This window comes from Atractosteus spatula, chromosome 5, assembly GCF_055471065.1.
Source record: "Atractosteus spatula isolate fAtrSpa1 chromosome 5, fAtrSpa1.hap1, whole genome shotgun sequence".
In the NCBI taxonomy this organism is placed as follows: Eukaryota; Metazoa; Chordata; class Actinopteri; order Semionotiformes; family Lepisosteidae; genus Atractosteus; species Atractosteus spatula.
In genome coordinates, this window is record NC_142710.1 from 5,723,220 (window position 1) to 5,739,626 (window position 16,407).

Consider the following 16,407-nt stretch of genomic DNA (forward strand, 5'->3'; position numbering starts at 1 on the left):
CTGTGTCTATTTATAGATGCCTCTACAGCAAGTAGGCCTTCTAATTGGGTGCTATTTATACAATGTTAAAATTTAAAATAATATTAATTTTAAGCCTTGGGTAAATACTTAATTTATACTAAATAGAACAAAATTGACACTTTTCATTCATGCTATGGAAGTGAAAGTACTCCTTTTATAAGAATATCCGTTTACAACAGCATCTGTTAATCCTGGCAGTGTGGCTGTATTAGGATGCTATTTTCTTTTTTTTCTAAAATACCTTGCACCTCATAGTTCTAAAATGCCACAGAAGGCTTTGTTGATTTACAATAAGTGAACTCAAAAACCTAACCAAAGTGGCATATGTTCCAAATCTGCTTCAGAGGTGATCTTTATAACAAGGCTGTCAAGGACGTCCAAAGGGACTAACCGCGGGGAGCAGGAGAGCGGATAAAGACCCATATGCGTAGCGGCGAGATGGGAAAAAGGCCCGGGCTCATAGTGCAAAGAGTTCAGGAATGCCGTATAGAAACCTATGCCCTCAGGGAGCGGACGTGGGGCGCCCTGGTGCTAGGCGGGTCTCAGGACATCCGAACGTCAATGCTGAGTGAGGACAGAGAGCAAGACCCGGAAATATATAGCCCAAGGGAAAGAGAGGGACCGAAGGACAGCAGACCGGAAACTAAGGACAGGACAGAGAAGGAGCGCCCTCTGGCTGCAGAGGGCGTGACAAAGGCAACCAGTCTCACTCATTCTGGAGATGCAGTACATAGACCCATGCCACAAAACATACTGTTATCATTTATTTGCATAGCAGACACTTTCTCAGGGTATAATACAGTACATGTTAAAGAAAATACCAACAAAATGTCAGTCATTTAGTTAAAACCATAAAATCTAAAAAAGTTTTAAAAAACTTGAATGTGTATGAAATAAAAATAAATCCTAGATGACCATATACTGTATACTTGTATGTATTCATATATAATATATAATTTTCATTTACTTTCACCATTAAAGCACAAAAAAAGTTATTTAAAGTTACGATGAATCATCAAAATGTATAAATCAGCTGTTTATATGGAGCATAATGAGAAACATACATTTCATGTTTAGTCAGGTTTTCTCAGTGGGAGAGATGATCAGTGGGGCAGAGTTTTTGCCATCATCATTGATGCTGGGATTGAAGTAGGGGTAAAGTTTCTCAGTGAAGGTGTCAGTGAAAGTGTAGATGTGATTCCTGGACTCCACATTGTAAAAGGAGACCTGTCCCTCCTCATAATCCAAGTATATCCCCACCTTCTGGGGCTTCAGGCTCAGAGGGAGAAGGACAGAAGGGCCAGCAAGAGCTTTAAACTCATTTCCATTTCTCAGCCATATTGTCCAGTAGCCATTCCTGGGACTGAGGTTAATATCCCCCTTCCTGTTGATGGACTCTCTCGCAATTCCTAAGGTCCATTTAGTCTTCTCCTCCACTTTCACCTCCCAGTAGTGTCTCCCAGAGGAGAATCCCTCTCTGCCCAGGACAGAAACAACAGGATCAAATCTCTGTGGAGTGTCAGGGAGGTTCTGATTTTTGTCTCCATATTTCACTTGTTTCCCATCCGCAAACAGGATGAGACTGCGATGTGCCGAGTTGCGGTCCAGAGTCACATCAGCTATTTAGGAAAAAAAGAACCAAAACAATTGAGAAACAACATTTGAGTCAGCAGGGGACACTCACCCTGCGGTCCATGTGGGTCCTAATGCCCCAGTATAGTGAGGGGGATACTATACTGTAAACAGGTGCCGTCCTTCGGATGAGACGTAAAACCGAGGTCCTGACTCTCTGTGGTCATTAAAAATCCCAGGGTGTTTCTCGAAAAGAGTAGGGGTGTCACCCCGGCGTCCTGGCCAAATTTCCCATTGGCCCTTACAAATCATGGCCTAATAATCCCTATCTATGAATTGGCTTCATTACTCTGCTCTCCTCCCTGCTGAGAGCTCATGTGTGATGAGCGTTCTGGTGCACTATGGCTGCCGTTGCAATATCCAGGTGGATGCTGCACACTGGTGGTGGTGGAGGGGAGTCCCCGTTATCTGTAAAGCGCTTTGAGTAGAGTGTCCAGAAAAGCGCTATATAAGGGTAAGCAATTATTATTATTATTATTATTATTATTATTATTATTATTATTATTATTGTTTGACTCTGGTTTCATTACCTTCTAGAATGTCTGTGACAGCAGCATCTACTACTCTGATCAAAAAGGGTCATGACATCTCTCCCTATTTCTCACAAACCTGTAAGATAACCTTTTCACATGCGCATATTTTAGCCCTTTACTTCACAAACACATTTTTTCCTCAAAATTCTAAAGGACGCGGGTGAGGTGAGGTGAGGTTGGCCAGATGACCAGCCATGTTCCTGTTCACTAAAATAAGACACGCCCCCCTGTCTTTATTCCCGTCTCCTGCATGACTTATCCCCCCGTGTTTTCTCACTATTCCGGATTGTGTCGTCCACGTAGGGTCCGAAATGAACTGTTCGTGACAGAGAGATAATTGTTAACCTGTACCTGAAACCTCATGAAGCCACTTCCATACTGGGGAAAAAAGGGAAGATAAATCATTTGTCCTCTGTAACTTTATATAATTCATTGACACAATCTAGCCTGCTTCTGTCATAAAACTTTGTCTAAATTTCAAAGTCAATAACATTGTGTTTTCCTATAGAAAATGTAAAGCCCTAATTTTACCATGCCATACAACTCTAATATTACTAATTAACTCTAATACTAGAATTTTTGCTATTAGAAAAGTAAACTCAAACCTCATACAACCATTTGGAGTAGCGACTATCTCAATGAGTTTCAAAGATAACCAAAATGCCTTAAAGCCTTTTTAAATATTTAAAACACATTAAACATTTTATTTTGATTCTTAATTTCCACATTTTTCTAAATAAATGTATTAAACTAGTCTAATCCATCTTTTATTGGTATTAATCTATAAGATGCACTGTATGTATTGTACACATTGAAAGCCATTAAATTGGGTGCTATGAATTGTATTCAAAATAATTAACTAATCCTTTCTAGAAAAAGAACTTCAAGACAGCAGTAGATACTAACTGTAATTACTTGATAGAAAATTTTAATTACCTGGTATTGGGACAACTCCTTCCTTTCCTGTTGGTAAGGAAATCTGTACTTATTAATCAGTATATTAATAAACACTTCAAATATTGTTCTGTATTTGTGGCTTACTTTTCTTTACATAATTTGAAATTTACTTATCTGGCAAGAAACATCTACTGCTACTATTCCTGTGAATCTACTATAATTTACTTTTGGTTTGAACAAATACTGATGTAAAACCTGACTTGATGAAGCTAAATAAAATAAAAGTGCTCCAACCAAAACCAACTCACGTGAATATTCAGCAAACACACGACTGACTGAAATAAAAGAATATTAAGTTAGTGAGCATAAAGTCCGTCTGCGCTGACGTACAAAGTACAAAAAATGGTCAATGCATTGTTGGCAGATGCTGATTGTACATCCTATCCTATTTCAGAAGGTAAACACAGCTGTCTCATAGGTGTTGCAGATGAAAGATTCATACCAAGCTTTGATGCCATGTTAACTACCCAATCAGAACTCTTCTACAAATAAACCATGGGTAGTCACATTGGTGGCATCCATGGGATTGGTAGAAGGTTGATTGAGTAAAGATGGGTGCCAAGAGAAATCTGAATTTTCTGATTTATACCCCAGGGGCGTTAATTCACTAGGCTTGAGAGATGACAAGGGTGCTTGAGTCAAGAACTCTTAGAAGAGAAATGTAAAGTCTGTTACTTCTACGCTGGTGAGGTGGTGTAATGTCTTTCTCCTACATATTCATAATCAACTCCAGAAACACAAATACAATCAATACAGTAGTGATTTACCAGTCTTGTTGGTGTCACTGAGGAAGCACATCTCTATGGGGAGATAACTGGCCTTCATGCTGCTGGAGAGACGCTGCAGTCTGGAGTTCTCAGCCTCCTCATCCTCCACTTTCTTCTGCAGCTCTGGGTGACACCGAGCACATTTGTGTTCAGGGTCAGGCATGTTTTGTCTCATCACATAGTGCTGAAAAGTGCTTGTTTAAGGCTTATTTGTGTAACGATAGGAAAACTATTTCTTCATATGGAAATAAAGTTGACAGTGTGTAAATGAAATCTGGATTAATGGAGATCAGAAGCACATCCTTATTGTAAAAGGAGGACAAAATAAGATAGTAAGAAAACAATCATATTTTTCCATATTTTAACAAGATTACAGTGTAATAACTTATATCATGTACAAAGAAAGGTAGATTAATTAAAACACCACTGTAGAGTGTGATGATATGGGGTAAAGTTACAGAGCTATGATACTGTTTCAAGTGGTTGATTATGAAAATGGAAAAAAATCAGAAATAAGATGGGTGGATTAGTCGGAAAGTAAAATAAATCTTCATAACCCCCAACTTGTAAAGATAGTGCAAGAATATACCTGAGTGGTTCATATAAAGGCCCATGAATTCTTTGTTCTCTGGCCCAGCTTTGGTGAAAAGAGTAATAACTCAGGCGCTTTGTGTTAAACAAATATTTACTAACAGTTACAATACACATTTGTCATGGATGTCGGAAAGGGCAGGCCGTGGAAGGGCAAAAAAGACCCTATGCGTAGCGGCAAAACAGGGGTTTGCCCGGGCTCAGGGGGTCAGAAGATGTCGGGTAGAAACCTATGCCCTCCGGCTGCGGAGCAGATGACCTGGTGCTAGAGGGGTCTCAAGACATCCAATCCCTCAATGCTGAGCGAGGAGGAAAGGGTGACCCTGAAATATATAGCCCCAGACAGAGACACACCGGAAGGACAAGCAAAGCAAACTAGGAACAGGACAGAGTAGGAGCGCCCTCTAGCTGTAGAGGGCGTGACAACATTAAACAACACACAACATAGGTTGTTACTGTAGTGTTTCATAGCCGTTCAGGGAAGCCAAATATGTAACCATAGTGGCTCTCTGAAGGCACCAGTTCTGTAGGGTTTGGGCATTTACTGAGACAATTATTAATTGTAGCAGTAAATCACAAAATTGATTCTTTTGATGGCTTTAGAATCCAACCATGCGACATAACTCAAACAACGCACACACACAGGTACTAATACACGAGGATACATTTATTAATACATAGAATATGCATATAAACCTAACAGATCTTATCGAGAGGGTTATCAGAATACAAAAGGTATATATTCAATCAGTTACGAAGTGTTACACATCAAGAGGACATACGTTCAGTATATCATTCATTAAGACCGTTTCGTAAATGAACTTGGTTATAACTTCTACATTAGATACTCAAAACAAGTACATAACTCTTAGGAATTAAATTGATATCAACTGGTTGGGATAACAATTGAATTCTCGAGCTGTAATGCATTGAAGTTGAATACTCATCCAATTTCTTGGGAATTCAGATCTCCTGCGGGCACAAACAATCAGCTGCAGGCTTGTTGCTGTCCAATCCGCGCTCTCTGGCTCCGTGCCAGGCTGTGCTGTGCGGCTTGCGACGGTGCGCTGCTGATGCTCGCTGACCGGCTAGTTAGTGTTGGCTTTAACTAGCAAAGTTTGTGCACAGGAGAAAAGATGACTGTGGATCCCAGCAAGTCAGGAAGAGGACCGGTTCGTTCCTGATGAAGAGCTAGTTCTGAATAGTGATTCAGCTGTCCACAGTTCTGACCTGTCCACGAGGCCTGCTGCTGGTTACTCTCTGGCAACCTCCACTCTAGACTCTTAGAACAAAGGAAAGTTCTGGCACTCGGACACACTGGCCGTTCCGTGGTTGTCCGGGCTGAGTCTCAGGATGGTCAGGAGGCGCGCTGCGAGAATGTCCTGCCCTTGGGAGCCTTCTGCTCCTGGGCCGTCCTGCCCTGGAATTCTCCTTTGAACTCCCTTTAGAACAGTCCACAGAATCCTCTCCAGAATCTTACTGAATCTCCCGAATCTGAATCTTGTTGAATCTTTCAGGCTCTCTGTGTTGCCTGTTTTTACCTGGAGGAACTTCAGCTCGTTGATTGGCTGAAAGTTCCATGGGCATCAGAGTCCCACGTGGGTTACTCAGCCCTACCAGTCCCTGATTGGTTGATCAAGGTGAGATATGAGTCACTTAGTCCTGACACTTAGTAATGCAGTCCAGATGTCCATCCGGCACTCCCTAGACTGATAGGCGCCAGTGGATGACCATTGATCATGATAGCCAGGCTTAGCTAAGTGCATCCCCCTTTGGGAGCTGTCCTAGGAAACCTTAAATCATCTTGCATGAATAGTTTCTCTGTGGCTGCACCACAGAGATGAACAGAGAAATGGGGCCTCATTTGGGAAGCTCAGAAACACTTAATTCCGCCTTATTATTAAGCCTCGCCGCTACATATCCCCCCTTTTTGAAGGTCACGAGGTCCTGAGGCGTTGTTGCCTTCAAAACAAAAACAGAGTTAAGTGATGTCCCTTGCCATTAGAACATTAATCTTAAATGTCCACATTACTCCTCGAGAATTCATACCGGAACCAGCATTGGATACAAACAGGATGAATAACATCTGGAGTATGTATAAAAACGGTAGGAGACATTATCTAAGTCTAGGAATTACACATCAGGAAGTTCACTGTCAATATCTGATACCTCTGTGGTAGATATTTGGGGAGAAGTCACTTCCTTTCTTTTGACATGCTACCTTTGACTCATTCGTGCTACCCAGAGTACATCTTGATGTGAGAGTACAGCATTCAGAGTACATCCAGTCATGATCCAGCTACCCGGCGGTAGTGTTACAATAACAACAGTTCCTGTTCCCAGCCCCCCGATAAACCAGAACACCTGTGTTGGGTATCTGCTAGGGTGGTTTGGAGGTTTGTTCCATTAAAGCAAACTCAACTACCTGTACCTCTTCAGGGCTTACTGTTTCTTGGATTTCTATCCAATTCAATAGTGTGGCACCTGAAGGCATCCACGACCTCAAGTTTGGTCTTATGTTGTCTGGTTCTAGACCGTACAGTGTTAAGTTACCATGCTGTACTATGGCCTCCTCAGGAACTTAAAGGAACTGTTTTATTAGGTAGCTGCATCATGCCTGTCACAAGTCACAGTGTCAGTTAAACGTGGTGTGCTGACCAGCCATTTACTTCCCACCTGCTCTTCATGGGGTTCATTAACCTTCCTCTGCTCGTTAGTAGCTTTACACCCTTCATTGGTGAATCGTTTAGACACAGCCAATGGATAGCTTTGGTAGCCATACCCATCTCAAGATTTGGAACCGAATTCAATCTTGGTTTGCCTTCTGGGTGAGCTATGAACGATGGGGTTAATGTCACACACTCCTCTACTGAGAAGAGTGGAATCAAGTGGGTTGGGAATTGTGCCGTGGCTAGACTGGCTACAGTGGCACTAAACTCCCTTAACAGGTCTTGTGTCAACATTCTGGCCTGTTGCACACAAGCATAAACCCACTGTATAACACCAACAATCATGTCCACTGGTTGGGGAATAAGGTTTAACCCTGTTGCATAGGAAGTTGCCTGTAGGATTTTCCCTAAGCTTTCCAACTTTTGCTGCTGTCGATACAGTCTGTCACTACCCTCTGGCCTCTCTGACACCTGCCTTCTTGGGGCAGTCAGGGTGAGAGTGCCAGTAGCACACAAACCTACCAAAAAGAGCAAACGTGCAACAGTGGCGGCAGCAATCAGTCTTCCCAAAAGTCTTTTCGGGTGGCTGATCCCAGTCATCTCCTTCTGAGTGACTGTTGCCTTTCTAAGCTGGCGCAGCTTGTACATGGTGTCTTTCTCAGTATGCCATGTGGCATCCTGGGCACCAACATCCTGGAAATCTGGGGAGATCTGACGCAGCGGCTGATGCTGCTCCTCCATTTCCAGGGCATCTGCTTTTTCGATTTGTTCATGCCTGTGCTCTAGGAACCCTGCAGGGGGTGGTGCAGCGGTGGAGCATGCCTGACCCTCGGCTGAGTGGTCATCTGGAGCACCTGAGTGATCTGAGATTGTTACCCCATTCTCACTGTTCCGGTCCACCGTGCACACTTCCTGATTGAGGAATCCCTCTATCGGCATGTTTACAATCGTTCGCTGGGCGTGGGTGTAGGACACCTGCTCGCTCCCCCCTTCCCTCGCTAGGGGTTCAGGGAGCTGCCCCAGCACTGGGATAGCTAGTTCATTGTCTTTGAACTTACTATCACCCACCAGGCCCATGTCAGTGCAGGCGGGGATTCTGATACCCCTCTTTGCGATGTCCTGCACTGGCAGGCGGGTGGCTTGACCATCCAGCTCCAGTCTGGGTGAACCACTGTTGGTCAGACTCAGACTGACAGACTGAGCTGGTGGCTGTAAGAAAACCGGCTCGGCTTTCATTCCCTGTCCCTTCTGGGGGACTGGGTGTGTTGGAAACCCTGCCGTTGAGGCAGGAACAATCAGGTCAGTCTCACTCACTACCTGGTAGTTGTGAGAAATAATGTTACCTGACTGCAGGTTCCCTGGGTCACAGCAGAGGGAATCGGCATCTGGGATCAGGTGTGTCCACAGCGCAGTAGTCTCAGCGTCCAGCTGGACCTCCTGTCTAACCTGTGAATGTTGCACCAGGGGCACCTGGCGGTGGCCCCGTGACAGCTGCTCAAGCAGATCCTCACTAATAGAGGACCTCTCAGGGCTAAGGGTGAGGGCTACATCACCAACCTGCTCTCCTGCCATCTGGATCCCTTCCACCACTGCAGGGTGGTGGTCCTGACCCCTCTTGGGTGCCAGGGTGCACAGGGAAAGCTCCTTTTCATCGCCAGGTGGGGAGATCTGCTCCTCTTTAGGGATGTAAAAGGGGTGTGCTTTACCTGGTGGATCAGGCGGCTGCTCGGAGCACCGCTCCTGTGGCATGGAGGCTGTTGGGACCTTGGCCAGGGCACGACTTCCCTGTATATCCGGGGAACAAGAAAATATTTTTATTTCTTGTCCAGAGGGAACAGAAGGAATCTCCGCATAGGCTTCTGTGTTCGGTGGGCACTGTGTAAGCACAGTCTGCCTCTTGGCCCCCCTTTCCTTCTGTACAGAAGGCTTAGGAGCCTTGACCTGTTTCCACACTTTGCCTTTCTGGTGATCCACCAAAGGTTCCACTCTGAGTCGCATGCCCTTTTCTTTTTCAACCCGTTTGAGCTTGCCGTGTGACATCAAACACCTTTCAACCTCAGTGTCAATCAGTGTCTCACTGGGTAAGACATCTCCCATGGCAGCCTTGAGGTAAAAGCTTCGTGCTTTTCCTCTGTGTTTTACTGCCTGCTCTGTGACTTCAGGGGTGGAGTCAGCACTCGCTTGGGAGTGGCTGACCTCATCCAGGCAGGAACCCTTCCGCTCAATCAGATAGACTGAGGGAGTGGGAGGGGGCGGGTCTCCGCCTCCTCCAGTGGAGAGTATCAGCTCATTCACGCTTCCGGCAGCCTTGGGGAGCGGTTGTCCCTGTCCTAATAAAGCTTGTTCAAGCCTGGCCAGGCGGGCGGCTACTGAATCCTTTTGTTCAGCCTTTTCTAGCCCTTTCCCTTCCCCGGTGTTCTCATGGCACTTAGGACGCTGGGTGCGGTCCTGTGTGAGTGCTTTGGAACGGGGCTTAGCCAGCTCAGGAGCCTGTGCTCCTTCGAGCAGGGGGGAATTAACCCTGCTGGCTCTGACGGCGAACACAGTCGCTTTAGCAGCTTTTTGCTCAGAGCGACTTTGGACATCATACTCCCAGGCTTTCTGCGCGAATCTCTTAATATCAGTCATTTTCATGGTCTGTGCATCTGTATGCATTAAGATCATCTTTCTGACTGACGGGTGGAGATTCGCAATGAATAAACCCTTGAAATGTGTGTTCTCTTCGCAACCCTCATAATTTCGCCCTGCAAAATAAGTTCGTCTAAGTCTCTCGTAATATTCGCGAGGGGACTCTGCTCTCTCGTGCTTAATGTTAAGGGCGGCGGCTATCGCGGCAGTCGGGTCAATAAACGCACTGTATTCTTCGATAAGTGCTTGACATAGCTGCTCAAAGTCATTACAGACTTCTTTCATCTGCCTAGCCATCCACTCATGTACAGCTCTGCTGGTAGTTTTCCTGACCAGAAACACTTTCTCCTGTTCTGTGGCGTTTGGCAGGTACTGCAGGGTATACCTGAGGTCCTGAATATAACTCTCGATATTATTCTCTGACACTGCGGGGTCAAATCTCTCTATGTCCTTCGCTAGCTCTCTCAGAGAATGGAGATTTATTCTTCTAGCTTCTCCGCTGACGGAGATATGGAAGAGATCGTGGTCAGACTTGTTGCTGCTAGAGAGAGTGCTTAATAGCGACTCGAATTCAGACCTTTTAGCAACCATCGTTAAACTTAAAGAGTATTACTTTTAAGTACGAAATCACAGTTTTACCACAGAAAACCACAAGATCAAGTATGCAATCAACCCGGTAGATTGCAAAAGATCACAAAACAATCAAGCACTGCTTAAAGAGCAAGGGGAACTTTTTTCCTTTCGGCTTTCAGCACACTGTATTGTCGTGTATGAAACCCGCGGCGTTTTATATGAATTATTCCGCTTGGTTGATTCATTTCAGTCTTGCCACGCCGGTCCAGGGACGCCAAATAAATGTAGTGTTTCATAGCCGTTCAGGGAAGCCAAATATGTAACCATAGTGGCTCTCTGAAGGCACCAGTTCTGTAGGGTTTGGGCATTTACTGAGACAATTATTAATTGTAGCAGTAAATCACAAAATTGATTCTTTTGATGGCTTTAGAATCCAACCATGCGACATAACTCAAACAACGCACACACACAGGTACTAATACACGAGGATACATTTATTAATACATAGAATATGCATATAAACCTAACAGATCTTATCGAGAGGGTTATCAGAATACAAAAGGTATATATTCAATCAGTTACGAAGTGTTACACATCAAGAGGACATACGTTCAGTATATCATTCATTAAGACCGTTTCGTAAATGAACTTGGTTATAACTTCTACATTAGATACTCAAAACAAGTACATAACTCTTAGGAATTAAATTGATATCAACTGGTTGGGATAACAATTGAATTCTCGAGCTGTAATGCATTGAAGTTGAATACTCATCCAATTTCTTGGGAATTCAGATCTCCTGCGGGCACAAACAATCAGCTGCAGGCTTGTTGCTGTCCAATCCGCGCTCTCTGGCTCCGTGCCAGGCTGTGCTGTGCGGCTTGCGACGGTGCGCTGCTGATGCTCGCTGACCGGCTAGTTAGTGTTGGCTTTAACTAGCAAAGTTTGTGCACAGGAGAAAAGATGACTGTGGATCCCAGCAAGTCAGGAAGAGGACCGGTTCGTTCCTGATGAAGAGCTAGTTCTGAATAGTGATTCAGCTGTCCACAGTTCTGACCTGTCCACGAGGCCTGCTGCTGGTTACTCTCTGGCAACCTCCACTCTAGACTCTTAGAACAAAGGAAAGTTCTGGCACTCGGACACACTGGCCGTTCCGTGGTTGTCCGGGCTGAGTCTCAGGATGGTCAGGAGGCGCGCTGCGAGAATGTCCTGCCCTTGGGAGCCTTCTGCTCCTGGGCCGTCCTGCCCTGGAATTCTCCTTTGAACTCCCTTTAGAACAGTCCACAGAATCCTCTCCAGAATCTTACTGAATCTCCCGAATCTGAATCTTGTTGAATCTTTCAGGCTCTCTGTGTTGCCTGTTTTTACCTGGAGGAACTTCAGCTCGTTGATTGGCTGAAAGTTCCATGGGCATCAGAGTCCCACGTGGGTTACTCAGCCCTACCAGTCCCTGATTGGTTGATCAAGGTGAGATATGAGTCACTTAGTCCTGACACTTAGTAATGCAGTCCAGATGTCCATCCGGCACTCCCTAGACTGATAGGCGCCAGTGGATGACCATTGATCATGATAGCCAGGCTTAGCTAAGTGCATCCCCCTTTGGGAGCTGTCCTAGGAAACCTTAAATCATCTTGCATGAATAGTTTCTCTGTGGCTGCACCACAGAGATGAACAGAGAAATGGGGCCTCATTTGGGAAGCTCAGAAACACTTAATTCTGCCTTATTATTAAGCCTCGCCGCTACATTACACTATGTAGAAATGTACAAATAAGGCATCCCAGAGGTCTATGTTCTAACCTCCCAGAAATAAAACCCTACAAAAGAAGCTGATGGGTTTGCCATAATGATGGTAAAATGCTCTTAGCAGGAGCTTGCATGATCAAATAACTCTTGCATAGGAAGAGTGAAGTCTTGTCTTCTGATTGGTAGAAGTTGCTATATTGTTTTCCCCCTGTGCTTTCATGATGAACTCCAGAAAACAATTCCAAATCTCTCCAGACAAGACATTTAGGAAAATGAATTACAATTCAAATCAATACAGTAGTTATTTACCAGTCATTTTGGTGCCATTTGGAAAACGCATCTCTTTGGGGAGAAGGTTGGCAGACTGGAGTTCTCAGCCTCCTCTTTCTCCAATTTCTTCTGCAGTTCAGGGTGACTCCGAGCACACATGCAACATGAATATGGAGACACTGTTACTCACCAGCCTTGGAGCTCTGTGTAGGCTGACAGCTTCTGCTCATGTTTCTGTAGTTTGTCTGTAGATCTGAATGGTCTCTCTGAAGGTCTGAGTGTTCTCTTTGCAGTGTCTCCAGATTATTCTGTAGCTCTGGATAATCAACAGATGAAACATAGGAATATACAGTATGTTAGATGAACATGGAAGTGAACATCAGACAACTCAAATTTGTCAATAAAAATATAAGGGATGAAGTGTGAAGCTCAGTGTGATGTAAATATCATTTTTAAAGAAGCAACACATAGACATAAATGTTTATGGATAAACATGGCATCCCAGGGCTCTATGTTTTAACCAGCCAGAATAAAAAACGCAGACTGTTACTTAGTATTTCACTCTTAAATAGCACAAAGGCCAAGAAGAGATAGGTTGCATTCTAAAATAAATAGAATACAACCTACAGTTAAATCTCCCACCAGATGAATGGGAACGTATCTCCTTATCCTAAAAATGCAGTCGCCAACCAGAAGAGGTTTTTAACCAAGGGAATTTTACACAGGAAATCAGAGCTCCCTAACAACTACAGGGAGCTACACGTATAGCAGCTTCTCTTAACAAGGTTCAAATACGTAACCCCAATCTGGTCTTTCCAGGTGATCTGAAACAAGTAGCTCTCACCTTCAACACCTCTTCCTATTCCTTTCTCTCTGCTTCACCATCCTTTTAAATGGTGTCTTTCTGGAGTGGGGATTGACACTTAATCATTTACCCAGAACATAATTAACTAAGATAAACTAAGATGGACCTTATGGTTGGTTTGATCAATAAATCTGAACCTCCTACATCTCAGCCAAATATCCCTTTGAAGGTAAAAACTGCATCTTAACTTTGCTCCATAATTATAATATAATTTTATTCAACTATTATTTATTATCTTTATAGAGCAAAAAGACATACAGTACAATGATAAACCCAGAATAGTACTTGCCAGTGATGTGTGAGGAGCTGTTCATCTTCAAGTCCAACAAATCATTCTGAAGCTCAGAGACACGTCTATTTTCCAATGAACTGCGGTACACTGAAAAAGTGCAATTGAAGCTCAACCTCTTGATAGTTTACAAGTTTTTGTCATGTTTTTCATGGAAAAGGTCTTCCAAATGCAGCTACACAAATCACTGTGTGAAGGTTCTGTAATTAACCAAGCCAACCACCCATATATTTCCTAACCCCTTTGTCTAATACAGGGTCACAGGGGTGTCACAAAAGCCGGTTCTGACTCCTGTGGAGTGCGTTATTAAAGACCCTATGTGGACGGTATAATCCGTAAAAGACGACGGAGGAAGGTACAACGGGGTTAGGATGGGTTGACAAGGCGGGGCGGTGACTGTAGTGAGCAGGTGCAGGGGGGATATGAGAGAGCAACCAAGTCCAAGGAAATCCAAAAGGGAAGTCGAGGCGCAGTCCGTAACCCAAGAGCCAGGAGATCCATCCAAGACAAACAGTTAAAATGGGGAACCAGGTTGGAACCGGCACAAGAACTAAAAACATAACGGGACCAGGTGCTCTGAATCCTGGACCCAGGCAGTCAGGACGCCAGGGAAAAGGCCTGCCTTCGGAGAAGCCAGAAAATAGGCAAGCCTTGTGGCGTCCATCTTCCAATACTGAGCCCGGAACTGCAGAGACGCTAGGCTTTGAACCAAAAAGCAAACGAGACGCACTAGGAAATAATAAATCTAATCATAACAGAAAGGGGTAGGAGTGCCCTCTAGAGGAGGGATGTGGAACGTAACAAGGAGATGCTGGAGGCCACAGAAAAGGGCACAGGGTGGGTGCGATACACCCTGCATAGGAGACCAAGCCATCAAAGGGCACCAACACAGACACACAGTCACACCTGATAATTTACCTACTGTACCATCATGTCTTTGGACTGTGGGAGGAAATCCATGCAAATACAGGGAGAACACAGAACCCCAGAGCTGCAAGTCAGCAGTGCTAACAACTGTACAGCCATGACGCCGTCATTAAGAATTTGCCCAAGTGGTCTGTCACTGAACTGTTTTTAATACTCACTGATGAAGCCCAGTCCAGCAATCAGAGTGATGATCCACACACAAGCGAAGGCCATTGAAGTCCTCTTGTAGAAAGACTCTTTTCCAGCACTGTTTCCCTGAGATGCTGGGAATAAACACAGGATGTGGGTTGTCAGAAATCCCCAACAAGTAGGTTTCTCTGTGCTTGGCTGACTGCGTTTCTGTAGCAATTTTAAGGAAATTCTTTATTCCTCAATTGGCAAGAGCAATAAGTGGGAGAACTTTATTTTAATTACAACTTCATTAATTACATGATAAAAAGATTAGCCCTTACAATTGAGGATATTGTACTGCATTTACAAAATTGACTTTGTTCATTGCATGGTAGTATCATAAGGGATTTTGCTTACAGTTTTACACTACAACATTTATCTGCACTAATGTACACCTAGAATTAGACCCTGAACCCTCTCTTAGATTGAAATGTTCCACAGATTCTAATGTTGTCAGTTTATCTTTAATCATGTTATTTGCATTGAGGAGGTTATTAAACGGCTAAAACTCTTTAGACATGTAAAGTAGACTTATTTCAGGGGTATAATAGGCAAAAGAAATATTAAAGCCACTGAAGTGTGAATATTTAATGCTGTACGTTTGGTGTCTGAAATGAGGAACTAACTGTGCCAGGGTCTCATAGTGTAAAATACTAGCATAATGTTTTTAGAAAAGAGAAATCAAGCTTACAAATAAAAAATTAAACAATGGACAAAGACCACTACAAAAACAGAACCTTTAAAAACCTTACATATAGCATATGACTAATTTCATTAGAGAAATTAAACAGATACAGTCAGAAAGAAGTATGTACATAATATGAAACACATTTTGTGACTTTTATGCACACCTAAGATATACAAAAATCAATAAAAAATATTTTGAGAAAATATATCAAACTTGACAGTTTTCTCTCTCATTTTTTGTTCTGAAAAAAGAGATTTTGTGTCTTTTATTCACAAATAAGATTTAAGTTTTCTCTCTCAGTTTTTTCCTGTTTCACTTTGACCAAGCACTAAGTTCGCTTTTACGAGACTATCAGAACATACAGTAACTTAAGTTTATGCAGAGTACACGACACCATTAATGTTCAAAGAGAATTTCTAAGTCAGTATTTTTGAAACACATTTGTTTTAAAAATTTTAACTAGTTTTATAGCCATTTTTACTTTTGCTTTCTAATCATATTCAGTAGGTTCAACAGCTGGAAGCAGAGTCTACAATCTTAAAGATCTTTAATATTGACATGGCTGTTGACTATACCTGCTGAATTCCCTTGACTCCACAAGGCAGCTGTAGGCTGAGAACAATATGAATAAACCAGAGTTGGTTTAATCTCCACGTTCTCATAAATGTTGTCCATCTTCACGGTGATTAAACTGCACTGATATTGAAAATGCAACTGAAAGAGGAACTTGTTATTTACAAGTTTACAGTAAAACCTTATGATGCAAATAAGATACTTTCATTAATAGACAGGAAGATTTTTAGGTAAAATATGGTGTGTTGCATCTGCCTTGTATGGACAGGACACCTTCTTCAGCTCTTTCATTGTTTGATTCTTAGAGCTGTTGAATCAACCTTTTTAATCAGAATTTCCAATGCTAAATATCCCAGTGCAATTGTTCAACAGGAAATATGTATACCTAAAGGAGAGTGTAAATTGGTTAATTTGCAGCTGATTTTAAAGACAGCTAATTGAGGCTGATGAGCTGCTACACCACATGTCTGTGTTGGTCAAATACTTACAAATTATCTCTGCAATTAGTT

General features: G+C 43.2%; 1 protein-coding gene across 1 annotated transcript; it reads right to left on the bottom strand.

The window, feature by feature from the left end:
- Positions 1–1,098: 1,098 nt before the first annotated feature.
- On the bottom strand, positions 1,099–16,000 carry LOC148833678 (zinc-binding protein A33-like). Its single transcript, XM_088917537.1, has 9 exons — positions 15,901–16,000; positions 14,625–14,729; positions 13,540–13,629; positions 12,576–12,701; positions 3,911–4,033; positions 3,392–3,418; positions 3,123–3,149; positions 2,538–2,564; positions 1,099–1,640 (listed from the first exon to the last, which is right to left on the bottom strand). The coding sequence occupies exons 1-9, from the start codon at positions 15,998–16,000 to the stop codon at positions 1,099–1,101; spliced, it is 1,167 nt and encodes a 388-aa protein (XP_088773663.1).
- Positions 16,001–16,407: the final 407 nt, after the last annotated feature.